The following is a 21,804-nucleotide window of genomic DNA, read 5'->3' as shown; positions in this document are numbered from 1 at the left end:
GAAGGAAGGAGGAAGAAATGAAAGAGGAAAGGAAGGAAAGCAGGAAGCAAGGAAGGAAGTAAAGCAGGAAGAAATGAAAGAGGGAAGGAAGATAGGAGGGATGAAAGCAGGAAGGAAGGAAAGGAGGAAGGAAGGAAAGAGGGAAGGAAGGAGGAAGGAGGGAGGAAGGAAGAAAGCAGGAAGGAAGGAAAGAGGAAGGAAGGAAAGAGGGAAGGAGGGAGGGAGGAAAGAGGGAAGGAAGGAAATAAAAGAGGGAAGGAAGGAGGAAGGAAGGAAAGCAGGAAGGAAGGAAAGGAGGGAGGAAGGAGGAAGGAAGGAAAGAGGGAAGGAAGAAGGAAAGCAGGAAGGAAGGAAAGGAGGAAGGAAGGAAAGGAGGAAGGAAGGAAGGAAGGAAGGAAAGCAGGAAGGAAAGAGGGAAGGAAGCAGGAAGGAAAGTAGGAAGGAAGGAGGAAGAAATGAAAGAGGGAAGGAAGGAAAGCAGGAAGCAAGGAAGGAAGGAAGTAAAGCAGGAAGAAATGAAAGAGGGAAGGAAGGAAGGAGGGAGGAAAGCAGGAAGGAAGGAAAGGAGGAAGGAAGGAGGAAGGAAGGAAAGAGGGAAGGAAGGAGGAAGGAGGGAGGAAGGAAGGAAGCAGGAAGGAAGGAGGGAGGGAGGAAAGGAGGGAGGAAGGAGGAAGGAAGGAAAGAGGGAAGGAAGAAGGAAAGCAGGAAGGAAGGAAAGGAGGAAGGAAGGAAGGAAAGCAGGAAGGAAGGAAAGCAGGAAGGAAGGAAAGTAGGAAGGAAAGAGGGAAGGAAGCAGGAAGGAAGGAGGAAGAAATGAAAGAGGGAAGGAAGGAAAGCAGGAAGCAAGGAAGGAAGGAAGGAAAGAGGAAGAAATGAAAGAGGGAAGGAAGGAGGAAGGAAATCAGGAAGGAAGGAAAGGAGGAAGGAAGGAGGGAAGGAAGAAGGAAAGCAGGAAGGAAGGAAACGAGGAAGGAAGGAAAGGAGGAAGGAAAGAGGGAAGGAAGCAGGAAGGAAGGAAAGTAGGAAGGAAGGAGGAAGAAATGAAAGAGGGAAGGAAGGAAAGCAGGAAGCAAGGAAGGAAGGAAGTAAAGCAGGAAGAAATGAAAGAGGGGAAGGAAGGAGGAAGGAAGGAAAGCAGGAAGGAAGGAAAGGAGGAAGGAAGGAAAGAGGGAAGGAAGAAGGAAGGAGGAAGGAAAGCAGGAAGGAAGGAAGGAGGAAGGAAGGAAGGAAAGGAGGAAGGAAGGAAGGAAGGAAAAAAGGTGAGAGGGAGGGGAAAAGGAAGGAAGGAGGGAAGGAAGGAGGGAAAGAAGAGGGAGGGAGGAAGGAAACAAGCATTCATCTCCCTTATTGGGGTGGGGAGGGGGAGGGGTTGAACCTAAGTGTATCACCTGCCATTGAGTGTAACCCACAGGTAGGTCACCTACAGGAGGCCATCCCTTGAAATACCTGTCCGGCTCCTTCTTGGAATTATTCTGCAACAGTCATCCACTGCAAAGCTGCAAAAGCACCCGCATGGCTCTCAGGTGTGGTGGTCCGAGATGCGTTCTCCCCTCGTGAGCAAAAGATCTTTCAAGCCCCTTTTGTTTCTCAAGGAAACTCTGGCCTGGGTTGCAAGAACGGCCCTGGACAAGGCCGGAGCCCCACGGTTCCTTTCGCGCCTCTGCGATGCATCTGGGAAGCTGGGTTTTGCTCAATTTTGTTTGCATGGAGGCTCAACTCCCACAACTTTTAAGACTCGTGGACTTCAACTCCCAGAATTCCCCAGCCTTGTTGGCTGGGGAATTCTGGGAATTGAAGTCCACGAGTCTTTTTTCTTTTAGAATTTTTTAAAATTATAAACATACATGAATATAAACAAAACATTATAAAAGATGTGTGGCAGTCCTGTTTTCTTATTTTCTATACTAGTGATATTTCTACATTACCATTTGATATTTCTTTTTTAAAAAATGATCTTTTTTACATAAAAAGAGAAACACTTTACAAATCACAAACACATAAAGGAAAAAAAATGCCATATATACAAATCTATTTCAAAGCTTAAGTACAATACAAATAACACAAACATCCTGATGGACTATTATATATTACAGCCTATTTATAATAATAATAATAATAATGATAATAACAATAACAACAACAACAATAATAATAATAATAATTTATTAGATTTGTATGCCGCCCCTCTCCAAATGATAACATTATCATTTAATATTTCTAATATACACTTCTCAAAAAAATAAAGGGAACAACACAATACAACTCCAAGTAATATCCAACTTCTGTGAAATCAAACTGTCCACTTAGGAAGAAACACTGATTGACAGTCAATTTCAACTGCTGTTGTTGTGCACATTCAACTTTGTACAGAACAAAGTATTCAAGGAGAATATTTCATTCCTTCAGATCTAGGATGGGTTATTTGAGGATTCCCTCTTTTTTTGGGCAGTATACGTTTTATTTGACCGAGGTCTTAGGTCGGTATCCCTTTTATTGCTTCAACTTATATTTAAATTAGTTGACTATTTAACTAGTTGTCTTCACTTTATTTTTGTTTTTCCCCGACTTTCTAACCAAGGGTAAACTTTATTCCAGCTTGGGCAACGTACCGAACGCTACCGAAGTCCACAGTTGGAGAAGTTATACGGGAAATTGTATTTATTTGGGAAAGGCGGCCGGTGGGGAGAGCTGCATATGGGTTCCCCGCTCGGCCATTCAGACCCCAACTAACCCACTGCGTGCCCGCAGGCTGTGCGCGGCATGCGAAGCTTCCGACACGCGTCCAAGCGACCATTCCCACGTTGGGGAGCTCCATACACGAGTCTCCACGTGCGTCCGCACCTCCGTCTTCCGCCACCAGGGGCCGCTGCCGGCCGGGCGCTCTTCTCCCCGCGGCCGCGCCTCGTGCTGATTGGGCGGCGGAGGCGAAGGGGCGGGCCGGGCGGGAGAGACCATTCTGCGCCGCGGGGCGGGGGGAGTCGGGGCGGGACCACGCGGGCGGGGGGGCGGGGGCGGGCGCGGCTTCCGGGAGGGGCTCACCTGGCCGGGGCTGCGCGGCCGCCGATGCCGGAGGAGGCGCGGAGGTGAGCGGGCGACATGGCGCTGTGGGGCCGCCTGGCCCTGGCGCTGCTCTGCGGCCTCGTCCTGCCCCCGCCGCGCCCCGCAGACGGACCCCCGCCCGCCGCCCCCCACCCGGGCCCGGGCCCCGACCCCGCCACGCTGGAAGGTGAGGACCGGGGGGGGACGCGCTCTCTCTCAGGGACTCCCCGGCCCAGAATCCCCTCCGTTCTCCCGGGGGTGGGGGCTCCATTACCCAGAATCCCCTCAGGCCTAGCACCCCCCCCTCCTCCCAGGGACGACACCCCCACCCGGCCCCCCATGCGCTGGCCCGGCAGGTCTGGGGGGGGCGGATGGGGGCCTGGCAGGAAGCGGCTGCAGAGGCCGGGAGGGGGCAGGTGGGGGGCCACGAGGCCAAGAGCCCCTGGACGGGTCCCAGTGGTGGCAGCCCCCTTGCATTGCGTTGCATGGAATTCATTGCGTCAGGTGCCTGGGCGGGGGGGGGGGGCTGGGGACCCTTCCGGGAGTGGGGGCTGTTTGGATTCTGGACCCCCCCTTTCCTGCTGGGAAGCTTTGGAGGCTGCAGAGCAAACCCCCCCCCACCGAGCGCCTCCAAGGGCTGCCCCCCCCCCCCCGAGATGTGGGTGCCGCTTGCTTGTATCTGCTCCGCAAGAGGAAAAGTTTGACAACTTCTTCTGCAGAAAGCCTCTGGGGGGAGGTCAGGGAGGGGTTGTGCAAGCGGCTTCCTCCACCTCCAGCCTGCCTGTTGTGTCTCCCTCTGCCTAACACACACACACACTGAACCTTTCCTGCCCTTTGAAGGGTGAGCAGGGGCCACCCACCTGCCCCAGCCAGGCCCTGCAGGACCAGAGTGGGGAGCCTGGGGGGGGGTCTGGCTTGGAGCCCCTGCAGAAGCCCCAGAGGGAGAGAGGCAGGCAGCCAGGAAGAAGCCCCCTTCCCTGCAGCTGACCTGGGCCCTTCGTGTGGGTCACCGTGGGGGGCAAGCGATGCAGAACGTTCCCTGGCCACGAGGCTCACGTGGGGTTGGCGGTGGCAGAAACAGGAAGGCCCGGCTGCATCCAGGGGGGAAACCAAGACGTTAAGCCAGAGCTTGTCACCAAACGCAGCCGCTTTAAAACTTGGGGACTTCCCCTTTTTTAAAAAACTTAAAAAAAATAAAACAAAAGTACAACACAAAACAACAAGGATATTAAACTTTAATTATAAATTTGCACAAACATAATAAAGTAACAAAAGGGAAAACAGAAAATAAACATAAATAAAACATACATTTGGGATATTTACATCCCGGTCTTGTTCAGAATTTCAATTGGATTTGTTAACGGGCTGCTTTGCCTATTTACACACTTTTCTGTAAACTTAGATTACCATCTCTTGGGCTCTCTTTCTGTATCGTTTCTTTTCTTTTATCCTTCCTTCTTTTCTTCCTTCCTTCTTTTCTTCCTTCCTTCTTTTCTTCTTTTCTTCCTTCTTTTCTTTCCTTCCTTCTTTTCTTCCTTCCTTCTTTTCTTCCTTCCTTCCTTCTTTTCTTCCTTCCTTCTTTTCTTCCTTCCTTGTTTTCTTCTTTTCTTCTTTTCTTCTTTCCTTCTTTTCTTCTTTTCTTTTCTTCCTTCCTTCCTTTTCTTCTTTTCTTCCTTCTTTTCTTCCTTCCTTCTTTTCTTCCTTCTTTTCTTCCTTCCTTCCTTCCTTTTTTTCTTCTTTTCTTCCTTCTTTTCTTCCTTCCTTCTTTTCTTCTTTTCTTCCTTCTTTTCTTTTCTTCCTTCCTTCTTTTCTTCCTTCTTTTCTTCCTTCCTTCCTTCTTTTCTTCCTTGCTTCCTTCCTTCTTTTCTTCTTTTCTTCCTTCCTTTTCTTCTTTTCTTCCTTCTTTTCTTCCTTCCTTCTTTTCTTCTTTTCTTCCTTCCTTCCTTTTCTTCTTTTCTTCCTTCCTTCTTTTCTTCTTTTCTTCCTTCTTTTCTTCCTTCCTTCCTTTTCTTCTTTTCTTCCTTCCTTCCTTCTTTTCTTCCTCCTTTTCTTCCTTCCTTCCTTCTTTTCTTCCTTTTCTTCCTTCCTTCCTTCCTTTAATTCTTTCTTCCAGTTATAAAAATTCTCCCATGTTTCCCAATAACCTGAATCCTCCTTCCCTTCTAGTTTTCTTGACAGCATATCCATCTCTTCACAATCCATCACTTTTTTGATTCCCATCCCCTCTTCTGGCATCTATAACAACAACAACAACAACAATAATTTATTATTAGATTTGACTGCCACCGTCAAAATATGGATAATGAAATGCTGGACTTCTTTTTTATGCTTCTCATTAAAAATACCCAATCAAAAAACTTGGGACTTCCACTCCCGGAATTCCTCAGCCAGCTAAAGTCCCCAAAGCCCCAAGAGGGGCCACTTTTGGGAGACCCCTGTTTCCAGCCCCCTTGTGGGTTGTGTTTCCAACCACTGCAGCCACACAGAGAACCTCCATCCATAAAACTGACCAGGAAAGACTTCATGAACTCCATCGGTCTATTCTGGAGGACAGAAGGGAAAGGGGGGACAGGATTGAAGTATTTAAATATGTTAAAGGGTTAAATAAGGTCCAGGAGGGAAGTGTTTTTAATAGGAAAGTGAACCCAAGAACAAGGGGACACAATCTGAGGTTAGTTGGGGGAAAGATCAAAAGCAACGTGAGAAAATATTATTTGACTGAAAGAGGAGTAGATCCTTGGAACAAACTCCCAGCAGACATGGTTGGTCAATCCACAGTCACTGAATTGAAACATGCCTGGGAGATAAACACCTATCCATCCTAAGATCAAATACAGGAAATAGCACAAGGGCAGGCTAAATGGACCAGGGGGTCTTTTTCTGCTGTCAATCTTCTAGGTTTCCATCTGCCCACAAGCGATGGGGCTCCAAAGCCAAGGGCGTCTTGAGAGAAGGTGGCGTAAGGCCGGGCGCCCTTTGCCAAGGCTGAGCAGGAATCCAAACACGTTTCTCTGCCAGGGGAGCATAATGGAGGGCAAGCGTGCCAAGCCTAACCTCTCTTGGCAGGGAGTTCCAAAGGCCAGAGCAGCCACGGAGGTGCCCTCGTCCATCCAGGCCGGATGTTTGCACTTAAGTGCCCGGCCTCTTTTGCTGACCTGGAGCCGGGCAGGCTCACCGGTCAGTGTGAGGTGGTCTGTGTTGTTATCCACAATTTTGTTAGTACCCCAGAATTCACAGGAATTGTTTTAACGCGGGAATTGTGCACCTCCTATAACCAGGCCAGCAAGTGAGCAGTGGCATTTGGGGATGGCCGAGCGGGAGAGAGAACACTGGGGCCGTGTGAATCTGTCTTTCTCGACCTTGTTTAATACCTTTATTTGTTTCTCTCTCTATACATTCCTCTTTAGGCATCTCTCATTTATCTAATCTTTTTTTAAAAATTCTCTCTCTTCATATCTATAGCAAGAGCCTTGAGACTTATATCCCACTTCCTGGTGCTTTCCCAGCCCCCTCTAAGCGGTTGACAGAATCGGCCTCTTTTGCCCCCAACAATCCGGGACCCCATTTGACCCACCTGGGAAGGTCGGAGGGCTGAGTCCACCTGGAGCCAGTGGTGAGATTTGAACCGCTGAACTACAGCTGGCAGTTAACTGAAGGAGCCTGCAGTGCTGCACTCTAACCACTGGGCCCCCCCAGCCCTCCCTCCCTTCCTCCCCCTTTTCTTTCTTGTTTCTTTTCCTCCCTCCCTCCTTCTTTCCTTCCTTCCTTCTTTCCTAATGGGTAGAATACAGTATTGCAGGCTGACTCTGCCCACTGCCAGGAGTTCAATCCTGACCAGCTCCAGGTTGACTCGTCCTTCCGTCCTTCCGAGGGGGCTCAAAGGAGGACCCAGAGGGTTGGGGTCTCCAGCATACAAGTCTAATCATAAATAATAGGCTGATTCTCTGCAAACGCACCAGGAACCGGTAGATACGTCTAGAAGCCACGGCGGTTGCTCTTCTCCCTTGAGTTTGCTGGTGGGAAGCTCGCGAGAGGGAACCATGCCACCCCCACATATTGTGTCCATCATAACTACGTGCTATTCGCCAAGCGTCCCAAATGACAGAAAGTCGTAAAGAGGCCATAGCCCCCTCCCCCACAGATATAGGCTTTCACTCCTGGGGCCTCAGTGAAGCCGCAATTGGGGCAGAACAGGTTTTTCATTGATTGATTTCTGGAAGGAAGAGCTGGTGGCCTGGGCAGCTTCAAGAGCCACGGGGGACACAGATCTCAAGAATCAGCCTCCTTCCGGTATTTCGGCTCCTGTCTCGGCTTCCGGGTGGGGCCACGTCTGAGCAGCCGGAGGAGGATTGGGAATCTTTTGTTAATTTGTCTCTGATGACTGCCGGGCTCTTTGGGGGATCGGACTGGTCTACGTTTGTTAAAAAAAGTCAGCCCCCTCCTCTTGTTTGTACCCACAATTTAGGTGGGTCTGCTGCTTCAAATGTATGTGGGTCCATGGAAATGTAGGCAGTAGCCTTGTACCCGCTTCCCTGGGAATAGGTTCTCTTGGTAATTCTGAATATAACTAGAACTCTGGTCTTCCTTCCTCCCTCCCTTTCTTTCCTTCTTTTCTTCCTTCTTCCTCTTTTTTCTTTCTTTCCTTCTTTCCTTCCTTCCTTCCTTCCTTCTTCCTCCCTCCCTCTCTCCCTTCCATCTCTCTCTCTCTCTTTCTTTTTTCTTTCACATTTGTTTTATATGTTGCACATTTCTCTACCGGAAGTCCTTGACTTTCAATCACAGTTGAGCCCAAAATTTCTGTGGCTGTGTGATGGCTTTGCCCCTGTTTCACGACCTTCCTTGCCACCGTTCTTAAGCGAATCACTGCAGTCGTTAAGGTAGCTCCACGGTCGTTAAGTGAGCCTGGCTGCCCCATTGCCTTTGCCTGTTGGGAGGTCGCCACGTGACACAGCCACCACCACCAGAAATCGGAGGACTGGACAAGGGTCTGGATTATATTTATTACATGACCACAGCGGGTGAAAAACAGCCGCAAGTCGCAATTTTCTGTGCCGTTGCAGCTTCAAAAGGCCACTAGGTGAAACTGTCGTAAGTCGAGGACTTGCAAGTGACATAAATTATAACATAAAACAGTCCCAAAGTTAAAAGTCCAAACCTTTGCTGCTCTGAGTCCGCTTTGGAATGAGCGCCATATAAATGCAAGGAATAAGTGCATTGAAATTCCCTGCCAGGTGAATTTCTGCCTTTGCCGGCTCCCCTCACCCCCCCCCCCCTTTGGATCCCCTGATAATTGAGCAACAGCTGAGCGCAGAAGACCCCCCCTCCCCTGCCACCCCCACCCCTTCCCCAAGGACAAGCGAGAGAGAGAGTCCGAGTCGGTGGCTGACCGCGTCCCAAATCCTGCAAACAGCTTCAGGGCCAATTCCATTTCTCTCTAATCTAGAAGGGGGATTCTCTTTCAAGAACAGCAGCGGGTCGGGTTTCCCTGCAGGACGTGAGGGGCCAAGTCTCCTCCGTGGGGGGCGGCTCTCCAAATTGGGGGGAGGGGGAGACCACCCCGCTCACGGCCATCTCGGACCTGACTTGGCCCCCTGGCTGGAGGGCTCACTTGGCAGAGGCTTTGGGGGAGAATTGGAGAGAAGTCCTTTTATTGGCCGAGGGCAAAGGACCCCCAAGGGTCTTCGGTGCAGGTGCTCTCGGTGCCCCTAAAAGAAAAAGATGCATTTGGTCAAGAATTGAGTGGCACACGTGTGGGTTGACTGGGCTGTTTGTGCTGGGGTTTTATAGGTGGGGCTTTATTGTTTTAATGTTTATATTCAACTTCTTTTATTATTACAATTTGTATTTTTATATTGTTGTAAGTCGCCCCGACTCCCATTGGGATTGGGCAGCATAGAGGTCAAATATCTATGTATCTGTGTATCTACCTATCATCTGTCTGTCTATCTATCTATCTATCTATCTATCTATCTATCATCTACCTACCTATTTATTTATCTCTCTCTCTCTCTCTCTATCTATATCTATCTATCATCTATCTATCTATCTTCTACCTACCTATCTATCTATCTATCTATCTATCTATCTATCTATCTATCATCTACCTACCTATTTATTTATCTCTCTCTGTCTCTCTCTCTCTATCATCTATCTATCTATCTATCTATCTATCTATCTATCTATCTATCATCTACCTACCTATTTATTTATCTCTCTCTCTCTCTCTCTATCTATATCTATCTATCATCTATCTATCTATCTTCTACCTATCTATCTATCTATCTATCTATCTATCTATCTATCTATCATCTATCTATCTATCATCTACCTACCTACCTATCTATCTATCTATCTACCTACCTACCTATATCATCTACCTACCTACCTACCTACCTATCTATCATATATCAATCAATCGATCTAATCTATCTATCTATCTATCTATCTATCTATCTATCTATCTATCTATCTATCTATCTATCTATCTATCTATCTATATCATCTACCTACCTACCTACCTATCTATCTATCATCTATCAATCAATTGATCTTATCTATCTATCTATCTATCTATCTATCTATCTATATCATCTACCTACCCACCTACCTACCTATCATCTATCAATCAATCGATCTAATCTATCTACCTACCTACCTACCTACCTACCTACCTATCTATCTATCATCTATCAATCGATCTATCTATCTATCCTATTTGGGTCATTCTTTGTCAAGTGAACCAGTTCTCCACTTGACTGATTTTTTCAGCCTTATTTGAAAAGAAACCATCACAGAAACTACATACATGATAGAAAAAAACGTGCTCGTTCTAATGAAAGAAAAGTGAAGATGATTGAAGGTGAGAAAACAGAGAGCTCTGTTTCATCACCTTCAGTCACCTTCATTAGAAAGAGCACGCTGTTTTCTATCATACATGTTGCTTTTGTGATGGTTTCTTTTCAAATGAGGCTTCGCTTTCACCTGGTCCACTTGACAAAGAATGACCCATCTATCTATCTATTTTGACTTCTATGCCTCCCAATCCCCAGGGACTCAGGGCGGCTTAGAACAATAGAAAGTACAAAAAGGCCATTTAGAAAAGGAGTCACACATACACTCTAACAATAAAACCCTGATTAAAACCCATAATGAACTAAACAATCAGCATACGTACGGAACATTCATACCATTTGGCCATGACAGATGTCAGTTTCTTAGCCCCCAGGTCCTCGTAGCCTTTTGGAAGGCCAGCAGGGTGGGAGCAGTATGGCCATTGGGGGTGGGCACTTGGTTCTATAGAGCGGGGGCCACCGCAGAGAAGGCCCTCCCCCACGGCCCCTCCAACCTGGGGGAGGCCCCCAGGGGGACCTGATTGGTCTCTGGGAGGTATGTGGCAAGAGGGGGTCCCATAGATAAATAAAGAATCATATGGTGCCACACTTAATGATTTTCATAGGGTACAAATAAGCAATGAGGAAACAATATTAATAAAAATCTTAAGGATACGAGCAACAAGTGAGAGTCATACATAAGTGGGAGGAGATGGGTGATAGGAAGGATGAGAAAAAACTACTAGCATTAGAAGTGCAGACTTAGTAAAAAGTTTGACAGTGTAGAGGGGATTATTGGTTTAGCAGAGTGATGGCGTTTGGGGGAAAAACTGTCCTTGTGTCTAGTTGTCTTGGTGTGCAGGGCTCTGTAGCCAGGTTTTGATGGTGGGAGTTGAAACGGTTTGTGTCCAGGATGCGAGGGGTCAGTCAATATTTCCACCTGGGAATTCTGTGAATTGAGGTCCATAGGTCATAGAAGAGCCCACTTTGCCTCCCCCTGGGTTAGAGGAAAGAAAGGACAAAAGAAAAGAAATTATATAGAAAGATAATTTAGGAAACATATATATATATATAAACATATATATACATAAACATATATAAGGCCGAAATGGATCTATACTAGTCTCCCTTAATTTTAAAATTCCAGCTAAAAAACATTTAACATATATATATATATATATATAATTTAAAGAAAAATATGCAAATATGTAAAAATGTAAAGCAACACGTTAACAAGAATAAGGTAAAAATGTTTAAACCTCTGATTGAAATTCTGAACTGAGTCGGGAATGTAGACACCTCCCCCCCCAAAATAAAAGAATAAAAAAGAACTGCCTGTATCTCTTCCCAAGGCCAAGCAGGTCAAGATCACAAATCACACACACACACACACACACAAACACACCGCCTCCCTCCTCCTCCTGCTCAGACCCCCAGAGATGATTCTGGGCCAAGGTGACGTCCAGAGGGGAAAATTCATCCACCCAATTTCCTCTCCGCCAACTGCTCCCATCACGTTTTGTGGGGATTGAGTTTCGGCTCCTTCGTCCACCCGCCAGAGGACTGAAGGGGACCGGTCAAGGTGGCGATGGGGTGTCCAGAGCCCTTCGGGGCCGCAGGAGATGCTTCCCAGCAGCCCCACACAGGTGGGAAGCCGCCTAAGGGACCACCGTCCTGTGGGGCCTCCTTGGCCCGTGATGAACCTATGCGCACATGCCAGAGGTGGCACGCGGAGCCATATCGGAGGGCACGCGAGGGCACTTGCCCACACCAGTTCCAGCGTGTATCCCGGCCAGCTGATTTTGGGCCTTGGGGAAGGCAGTTTCATCCTCCGAAGGCTTCAGGAAGCTCCGGAGGGCCAAAAACAGCACAATGGACAAACAGGAAGTTCAGAAAAACGGTCTTCCGGGTTTGCCCGTTGTGCTGTTTTTTGCACTCTGCTGCGTCAGGAAGCCTCCCCGAAGGCTCCGGAGTGCGAAAAATAGCACAATGGACAAACAGGAAGTCTGTTTTCCCGAACCTCCGGTTTGGCTGTTTTTTCACCGTCCCAGGCTTCAGTGAGGTCTGCGCATAGGAACGGGTGTGCGTGCACATGTGCAAGGGAAGCGCGCACCATCGGTGTCCCAGGTGCTTCTGACACAACCGATAGAGGAGGCAGACCTTCTGGACATGGCCGGAGAGGAAGGAGGCCAGGGCAGGGCCCAAGCTTGGACGCTGAATGCTCCGGGAAGACCGCAATGCTGATAGTGTGAATGGAGTACAGTATTTGTCACTCTGGGGGGTCTCCGGGCTTGGCTTCCTTGCAGGCCTTTCATTACCTTGCTAGGTAACATTGTCAGGGTTACGCAGGTGGAGGACAGTGGGGTCCTTGGTGCCCTCTGAGCTTCGTAGGGTTTTTTGGTAGACGTTTTATGACCCAACTGGGGAACAGCCTCAGTGCTAGGGGTAGGTGGGGTTTGTAGAGGAGGAAGAGGAGGGAGGAGGCTCCTTGGTGCTGTCAAGAATTTTCTTGCAGATCTTGTATGACCCAGTTCAGTAACATTATTGTGGGAAGGGGGCAGGGTTGGCAGAGAGGAGGAAGAGGAGGACAAAGAGACGGGGGAGAGGAGGAGAGGAAGGAAGGAGAGGAAAAAAGAAGGAAGGAAGGAGAGAAAAGGGGAAGGAAGGAAGGAACTAAAGGGAGGAGGAGGACTATGGGCTCCTGGGTGCTCTCTAAGCCTGGTGGCTTTTCTTGCAGACGTCTCCTTACGGGGATGTTGCCCAGCGTGGCAATGAAAGGCCAGAGACACCGCCAGGCTTAGCCAGGGCTGGAGATGCCGTCTGCAGCCCCTTCCCCTCGGCTCTCCTCCCCCTCCTCCTCCAGCGAGGTCACCTCAGCCGTGCTGGGAGGGGGGGTTCCTGCCAGAGGGTTGATAGGGCAGCAGGTGCTGGGTGTGTGTGCGCTCCAAAGAATGTTGTTGCAATGCGCCCCCCCCCGCCCAACAAAGGGAGGCGGGAGAGACGAAGGGAGAAATAAGGGAAGGCACCGTGTGTGTGCAGTTACTACAGCCGAGGGGCCTCAAGCTACTATAGCTCCGTCATGGGGAACCTATGGCATGTGTGTGTGACAGGTGGCATGCGGAGCCATATCGGAGGGCACATGTCAGTTCCGGCACTCATGCGTGTGCTGGCCAGCTGGTTTTTGGCCCTGGGGAAGGCGGTTTCGCCCTCCAGAGACTGTAGAGAAGCTTCCCTGAAGCCCCGGAGTGCAAAAAACAGCCAGACGGGCAAACCGGAAGTTCAGAAAAATGCACTTCCTGTTTGGCCCCTGTGCTGTTTTCTGAACTCCGGGGCTTCAGGAAGCTTCCCAGAAGGCTCGGAGTGAGAAAAGCACCACAGTGGGCAAACAGGAAGTGCATTTTTCTGAACTTCCGGTTTGGCTGCTTTTTCACCGTCACAGGCTTCAGTGAGGCCTGTGCACATGGGCAGCAATGAGGGGGATTGTGCACATGTGCAGGGCCAGCGCAGAGGGTAGCACATGCGTGGGGGGAGGGAATGTGTGTGGGCACCTGCTAGCACAGGCATGCACCCCCACCCCCTTTTTGGCACACAAACCAAAAACGTTTGCCACCCCAGCGGCTGGTCAGGTCCCCCAGGTCCCGTCAACGAGACAGTGTTGCTTGGGAGGGCCTAAGGGAAGGGTCTTCTCTGTGGGGGCCCCGGCCCTCTGGAATCAGCTCCCCTCAGAGATTCACACTGCCCCCACCCTCCTCACCTTCCGCAAGACCCTTAAGACCCATCTATGTCGCCAGACATGGGGCAACTAGTATATGCCCCCACCTTCCTGACCATTAAATGTTATGATTATTGGCTGTGTTTTAAATTAATGGGATTTTAGCTTATAGTTTTTAATTATTAGATTTGTATATACTGTATATTGTTTTTGCATTGTATGTTGTGAGCCGCTCCAGGTCCCCGGAGAGGGACTGCATATAAGTCTTATAAATAATAATAATCGGGACACAATCTGAAGTTAGTTGGGGGAAAGATCAAAAGCAACATGAGAAAATATTATTTTACTGAAAGAGTCATAGATTCTTGGAACAAACTTCCAGCAGACGTGGTTGGTAAATCCACAGGAACTGAATTTAAACATGCCTGGGATAAACATAGATCCATTGTAAGATAAAATACAGGAAATAGTATAAGGGCAGACTAGATGGACCAGGAGGTCTTTTTCTGCCGTCAGTCTTCTATGTTTCTATGTTTCTAAATTCTGGACTCAGTTGTGGTCATAACTCAAGGACAACTCTGTGTTTCTCATCAGGTGGCTTCCAGCTGGGATAAAGTGGCTAATAAAAAGATTTAAGATTTAATTGGATTTGTATGCCGCCCCTTTCTGAGGACTCTGGGCGGCTCACAGCATATACAAAAAACAGAAAACAGTAATAAACAATCCAATTAATAATACATTAAAACAATCCTTAAAATAGTAGTAGTAGTAGATGCTTGGAACAAACGTCCAGCAGATGTGGATGGTAAATCCACAGTAACTGAACTGAAACATGCCTGGGATAAACATAGATCCATCCTGAGATCAAATACAGGAAAAATAGCACAAGGGCAGACGAGATGGACCAGGGGGTCTTCTGCCGTGTTTCTATTATAATTTTTTAAAAAGCTGTCATTACCATTCATTTGACAATCATACTAAAAGCATTCAGATTAATTAGACCTTGGTCAATGGTCCAAGAAAGAAGACACAATTAAACCAGAATAATAGTTGGTGTTGCCCTCTTCCTTCCCCCACTCCCAAAATAATGATTGTCTTTTAAAAAAAATAAAAAAATAAGACTTTTACAATGTAATCAAAGTGCAAAAAACAGAGAGTGGGATAAGGAAGAAAAGAAGGGAAGTGGGGAAAAGGCTGACCCCTGCCCTCCCTCCTCTCCAGCCATTGCCATCGGACACTTCCCTCCCCCCCCTCGACCTCCTCAGCCTCCCAGCCCATCAATCGTCCCCTCTCGTTGGGTCTTTCCTTCTTTCAACAAAAAGTCCATATAAGGCCTCCAGCCTCCCGAAAGATCCCGTTATCACTTTCCCCTGACCTCCTGGGAGACCGTTGCCTTGTGCCAAAATGATGCATTGGTGGCTCCTTGCAGGGAGAAGCGGAGGGAGAGACAGCACGAAATGTGGGGGGGCCGTTTCCCCCAAAGCGGAGGGGGAGAGCAGGTGGGCGACAGCAGGGGTGGTGGCCGGGACTGGGCGGGGGCAGCAGGGAAGACGAAGGAAGGGGGGGCACCAGGGCCGAGTGGGGTCCCCACCTTCGTCCCCTGTGGCAGAGGCCCCCCAAGGAGAGAGGAGGACCCCTGTAGCTCAGAGAAGGGGAGGAGGAAGAGGAGGACTGCGGGGTCCTTGGTGGCTTTCTGGAAGACGTTTCGTGACCCAGCTAGGGAACATCCTCAGTGCTGGAAGAGAGAGGAGTTGGCAGAGAGGAGGAGGAGGAGGAAGAAAGAAGGAAAGGAGGAAGGAAAGTTTGGTTGTTTTCTTGTAGACATCTCATGACCCGACTAGGGAACATGCTCAGTGCTGGAAGGAAGGGAGGGAAGAGTGAGGAGGAGTGGGGTCCGTGGTGCTCTCTGAGCTTGGTTCTTTGCTTGCAGACGTCTCGTGACCCATCTAGGTAACGTTATCAGGACTCAATGGGAGTAGGTTTTGCAGAGAACTGCAGCAGCAGGAGGACTGTGGGGTCCGTGCTCCTCTCCGAGCTTGGCTCTTCGCTTGCAGACGTCTCGTGACCCAGCCAGGGAACAACATCAGGGCTGAGAAAGAATGGGGTGAAGGAGGAGGAGGAGGAGGACGGTGGGGTCCTGGCTTCTCTCTAAGGACGATCATGGCTGCTAGGAGGCATCTGGGTTTGTGTGGGGCAGAGGAGGAGGGTGACAGCTTTGGGTCCCTGGGATTTGTTTGCTTAGAAAAGTTACGTTGTTTGAGCTTTTTCTGTTTCCTTGCAGACGTCTCATGGCCCAGCTAGGTAATAGCATCAGTCCTGGAAGAGAGTGGGGTGTGTGGGGTGTGGCCCTGTCTGTCAGGTCTTGTCAAATGAGGACTTTATTTCTTAGCCCTCGGCTGTTTTTGCTGGATCTCCTGTGGGTGTTGCCTTCCATAAGTGCCACTGCTGGTCAGGAGGAGGAGGAGGAAGAGGAGGAAGAGGAGGAGGCGGCATTTCTGGGTATTTCCTGCTGCTTGGTTGCTTTTTGGGGTGGGGCCGCTGGTCCCCCGCAGAGCTGGCCCCTCTCCCTCCCCCCTCCCTCTCCCACTCGGTCCCTGATAGCATCTGCGGTTCTGCCCAGATTGTACTGTACGTTCCTGTGTAAAACGCAGGGCTGCGTGTTTAAACAATCCCTGAATTGTCCCGGCTGTCAATCTTCCTGGGGGGGAGGGAGAAACAGAAGGGGGGGGGGAAGGCCAGGAGGGGGGGGAGGTTTGTAGGAGTTTCGCTGAATCATCCAGAGGGTTGTGGGTTTTTTCACAAGTCTTGGGCGAAGGCAGGAGCCCCACTGTGTGTATCTGGGAGTCCCAAAGGCTGCACGGTGGTGGTTCTCTTCCCACACGTTGAGTTAGAGCAGGAGCATTTCAGACTCATCTACCGCTTCACGGTGCTCTTCCAGCCCCCTCTGAGCGGTTGATAGAATCAGCCTCTGGCCCCCAACCATCTGGGTCCTCATTTGACCCACCTAGGAAGGAAGGAAGGAAGGAAATAGGGAAGGAAGGAAGGAAAGAGGGAAAGAAGGAAGGAAGGAATAGCAATAGCACGTAGCCTTATATACCGCTTCATAGTGCTTTTTCCACCCTCTCTAAGCGGTTGATAGAATCAGCCTCTGGCCCCCAACCATCCGGGTCCTCATTTGACCCCCCTCGGAAGGATGGAAGGCTGAGTCCACCTGGAGCTGGTGGTGAGATTTGAACTGCTGAACTACAGCTGGCAGTCAGCTGAAGGAGCCTGCAGGGCTGCCCTCTAACCACTGCACCTCTTCTTTCGTGGAAAGAAAGGAGGAAGGAAGAAAAAAAGGGAGGAAGGGAAGAGAGAGAAAGAAAGAAAAAAGGAAGGAAGGAAGGCAGGAAGAGGGAGAGAAGGAATGAAAAGGAAATGGAAGGAAGAGGGTGGAAAGGAAGGGAGAGAAGGAAATAAAAGAGGGAGTGAGGGAAGGAAGGAAGGAAGGAAAGAGAAATAGCAATAGTGTTTACCCTTATCTACCACTTCGTAACTCTTTTCCAGCCCCCTCTGAGCAGTTTCCAGACTCAGCCTCAACCATCTGGGTCCTCATTCGACCCCCTCGGAAGGACGGAAGGACGGAAGGCTGAGTCCACCTTGATCTGGTCAGGATTGAACTGCCCAACTGCTGGCAGTCGGCAGTCCAGAGAAATAGAATTATGCTGTAGTACAGGTTGTCCTCAATTTGCAACCACATTACTGCAAAGTGAATTGTGCCTCGTTTTACGACCTTCCTTGCCGCAGTTGTTGTTAAGCGAATCCCTGCAAATTGATAAACACAGTTTTTAAGGTCAATCTGGCCTCCCGGTTGATGTTTGCTCGTCAGAAGGTCACAGAAGGGGGCAATCACGTGACCTTGGACAAACAGCAGCGGTCATAAGTCTGAGTCGGCTGCCAAGCCCCTGGATTTCGATCACACGATCAGGTCGGTGGTCACTAAATGAACTGTTGTTAAGTCGAGGACTAGCTGTGCCGTTGTGTATCTGTGTGTCCAAACTAGGCAAGAGACGGTGTTGTGGTCCTCCTGCCCTGGAGGCCTTGGGGAAGAGGCTGGACGGGAGTGGCTCCCTTTTCCCAGAATTGATATTGATATTGATAATCATTATTTATAGTTTGATCTATTATAACTAAGAGAAATATTTCTGGTTTTAACTCTAGAGTAACTGATATAATTTCCATTAACCATCTTTGAATTTGCCTTCAATAAGTCCTGGCTCAATAAAGTCCACCTGTCCAGTCTGGAGGTCAGAAGGGAAACGGGGGGACATGAAACATCTGGATGTGTTAAAGCAGCGTTTGCTGGCTGGGGAATTTTGGGAGTTGAAGTCCAAATATCTTCAAGTTGCCAAGGTTGGGAACCACTGTGTTAAAGGGTTGAGGGTCAGGAGGGTTTCAGTGTTTTCAATAGGAAAGTGAAGAACAAGGGGCCACAATCTGAGGTCAGTTGGGGGAAAGATCAGAAGCAACGGGAGGAAATATGATTTGACTGAAAGAGTTGTAGATGCTTGGAACAAACTTCCAGCAGATGTGGATGGTCAATCCACAGTCACAGAACTGAAACATGCCTGGGATAAACACAGATCCATCCTAAGATAAAATACAGACTAGATGGACCAGGGGGTCTTTTTCTGCCGTTCATTCGTCACTCCAACTTCTGCACTGGCTTGACAGTGGGTGGGGTTGGACTAGATGACCTCTGAGGCCCCTTCCAACTCTGTCACTCTGGGGACCGGCTCATCCCCAGAAATTGTGGCTAGTCCATCATTGGAGGTTTTCAAGAAGAGGAGGGACCTGGCCATCCTGCTCCCACAGGGGGTTGGACTAGATGACCTCCGAGGTCCCTTCCAGCTCTATTCCGATTGGAAGCGAGTAAGGCCGAACCTTGTTGACTGTTGGCTCAGAGCCGACCGTGGTCCAGGCCACGTGGTCTGGACGTCCGATGTCAGGGCTACGGCAAGCGTCCCACCCACCCAATGAGCCCCTCCCCCTTTGCTGCTTGGCCATTCTGGGATGTTGAGCTGGGTGGGGGCCAAGCTTCTGCCGTCGCTGCTGGATTTTCACCCCTCTTTAGCCTCCTCCTCCTCCCTCTGCGTGGCCTTGGTGGTCAGCCTCCACATTCCTTCCGTGGCTGACCCCCAGGCGCTCTCCTCTCCCGCTTGAATCTCTTTCCTGGCGACAGCAGAAGGTTTAATCCCCTTGGAGAGTGTTGACTCTGGGAATCCCTCTGGGAGGAGGAGGAGGAGGAAGGCTGGACCCCAACTGGCCGGTCTCTGCAGGAGGCTCCAGGCAGGGCCGGCTGGGAATGCTGGGAAGAGGGGCCGGCCGGAACTGGGGCCAGCTGGACGAAGGCGTTGGCAAGTGCGTGGATCGAAAAGAACATCATGCAAAGATTCACACACACACAGCCCAGTCAAAGTCTTTGGAAGGACTGGGTGCAGGAACTGGACTCTATCCGGTCAGGGCACACGTCATCAGCTGGAAAGAGCTGGTCCAGTTGTGACTCTTCAATGGGCAGCTGAAGGAGGCAGGAATGGCGGTTGGCCAGAGCTGATGCCAAGAAGGAGGGGGGGGGGGTCAGTTTATTTTCCAAAGCCCCTGAATGAAGGACAAGAAGCAACCGGTGAAAACTAATCAAGGGCTCTCTTCTTAAGAAGCTCCAGTGATAAAGAACCTACAACTTCTGGTGGCAAGCGGTTCCACGGGTTAATTGCCCTCACTGTTAGGAAGTTTCTCCTTAATTCCAGGTTGTTTCTCTCCTTGATTAGTTTTCATCGGTTGCTTCTTGCCCGGCCTTCAGGGGCTTTGGAAAATAAACTGACCCCTTCCTCTCCTTTAGGGGCAGCCCCATGGACATTGGAAAACTGCTCCCTTGTCACCCCTGGTCCTTCCCTAGGCCCAAGACGTGGTCAGAACAGAACGTATTGACCGGTATCTGTCTGTCTGTCTGTCTGTCTGTCTGTCTGTCTGTCTGTCTGTCTGTCTGTCTGTCTGTCTGTCTACCTATTTATTTATTTGTCATACAAGTATAGAATTATAGTTTGTACAGTGTTGAAAAGGATGATAGGATAGAAGGGCAGGGACGGTAGGCGCAATAGTGCGCTTATGCACGCCCCTTCCAGACCTCTTAGAAAAGGGGAGAGGTCAGCAGTAGATAATTTCAGGTTGAAGATCTTGGGGTTTGGGGAAGAAACCACAGAGTCAGGTAGTGATCAATTCCAGGCATTGATCCCTCTGTTGCTGAAGTCGTGTTTTCTGCAGTCATGTTTGGAGCAACTTACATTTAGTCTGTATCTATTACGTGCTCCGGTGTTGTTATTGTTGAAGGTGAAGTAGTCACTAACAGGAAGGACGGACGTTATGGTGTATGATATTACGAACAACAGTTAATTCAGTTGGGAGGTGACGTAGTTGTAAATTGTCTCACCGTAGTATTTGGAGGAGTAGCGTAATTTGTTTCGAGGAGTGAAGGGCTCTTCTTGTGAAGTATTTCTGGACTCTCTCCATTGTGTCAAGGTCAGTTCTGCAATGTGGGTTCCACATTCAGACGAGCTGTATTCGAGTCTTGGTCTGACGAATGTTTTGTAAGCTCTGGTTAGTGGATCAAATGGGAAGAAGAAGCAGCAGTTAAACAGGCCAAATGCCCACGGAGATTTATTTGTTAGTTAGTTTATTATCTCAATTTCTAGGTCACCCTTCTAAGGTTCAGGGCAGCTCTCCTATAGCAATAGCAGCAGCACTGAGACTTATACAGTATACCACTTCACGGTGCATTTACAGCCCTCTCTAAGCGGTTGACAGAGTCAGGATAATTGCCCCCAACAATCTGGGTCCTCATTTGACCCACGAAGGAAGGACGGAAGGCGGAGTTGAACTGGAGCCGGTGGGGAGATTTGAACTGCTGAACTATAGCTAGCAGTTAACTCAACTAGCCTGCAGTGCTGCACTCTAACCACTGGGCCACCCACAGCTATCTATCTATCTATCTATCTATCTATCTATCTATCTATCTATCTATCTATCTATCTATCTATCTACTCTATCTATCCATCATCTATCTATCTATCTATCTATCTATCTATCTACTCTATCTATCCATCATCTATCTATCTATATCATCTATCTATCTATCTATCTATCTATCTATCTATCTATCTATCTATCTACAGTATCTATCTATCTATCTATCTATCTATCTACTCTATCTATCCATCATCTATCTATCTATATCATCTATCTATCTATCTATCTATCTATCTATCTATCTATCTATCTATCTATCTTTCTTTCTATCTATCTATCTATCTATCTATCTATCTATCTATCTATCTACTCTATCTATCCATCATCTATCTATCTATATCATCTATCTATCTATCTATCTATCTATCTATCTATCTATCTATCTATCTATCTATCTACAGTATCTATCTATCTATCTATCTATCTATCTATCTATCTACTCTATCTATCCATCATCTATCTATCTATCTATCTATCTATCTACTCTATCTATCCATCATCTATCTATCTATATCATCTATCTATCTATCTATCTATCTATCTATCTATCTATCTATCTATCTATCTATCTATCTATCTATCTACTCTATCTACTCTATCTATCCATCATCTATCTATATCATCTATCTATCTATCTATCTATCTACAGTATCTATCTATCTATCTATCTATCATCTATCTATCTATCTATCTATCTACCTACCTACCTACCTACCTACCTACCTGCCCACCTACCTACAGAGGGGCTGGAAAGTATTTATTCAGCCACCAATTGTGCAAGTTCTCCCACTTAAAAGGATGAGAGAGGCCTGTGATTGACATCATAGGTAGACTTTAACTATGAGAGACAAATAGAAAAAGGTAGAGAAAGACAGAGAGAGGTGAGAGAAAGACAGATCCACATGACCGCAGGGCTCTCCCTTAGAGACCCTGCTGGACTCTCCTGCTCGGTCATTCCCACGGAAGAGGGCGGGTTCCTGCTGCTGCTAGGGATGTATTAGAATAGCGGCCACTCCAGGAAGCCGGCCCCCCTTCCCCTTTGCCCTCGGGCAGGAAGTGAGCGGTTGTGTTTCCATCCCAACGGAGCAGCGAATAACATTGGCAAGGAAACGGGCCCTTTGGGGCAGGAAGCCTTTCCCAGAGGGAGGGGGCTCAGCCAGT

The 21,804-nt window shown here is 48.6% G+C and overlaps 1 protein-coding gene across 4 annotated transcripts in view; it reads left to right on the top strand.

Annotated features, from left to right (window-relative positions):
• The first annotated feature begins 3,008 nt into the window (after nt 1-3,008).
• The window catches only part of STIM1 (stromal interaction molecule 1), a 66,482-nt gene continuing 47,686 nt past the window's right edge, over nt 3,009-21,804 (top strand). Inside the window, exon 1 of one of the 4 annotated variants that reach the window (XM_070749362.1) lies at nt 3,009-3,083. Coding sequence is in view for 2 of the 4 variants with exons in the window: in XM_070749360.1 (XP_070605461.1) it covers nt 3,097-3,226 (130 nt within the window). In the remaining 2 variants the exon portion in view is untranslated. Of the gene's footprint in view, nt 3,227-21,804 lie in introns of all 4 variants that reach the window. The other 3 variants (XM_070749360.1, XM_070749361.1, XM_070749364.1) reach the window with 3 other exon arrangements.

This window comes from Erythrolamprus reginae, chromosome 4, assembly GCF_031021105.1.
Source record: "Erythrolamprus reginae isolate rEryReg1 chromosome 4, rEryReg1.hap1, whole genome shotgun sequence".
Classification (NCBI taxonomy): Eukaryota; Metazoa; Chordata; class Lepidosauria; order Squamata; family Dipsadidae; genus Erythrolamprus; species Erythrolamprus reginae.
Note: the sequence above shows the minus strand (reverse complement) of the source record. Positions and strands in the feature narration are given on the sequence as shown.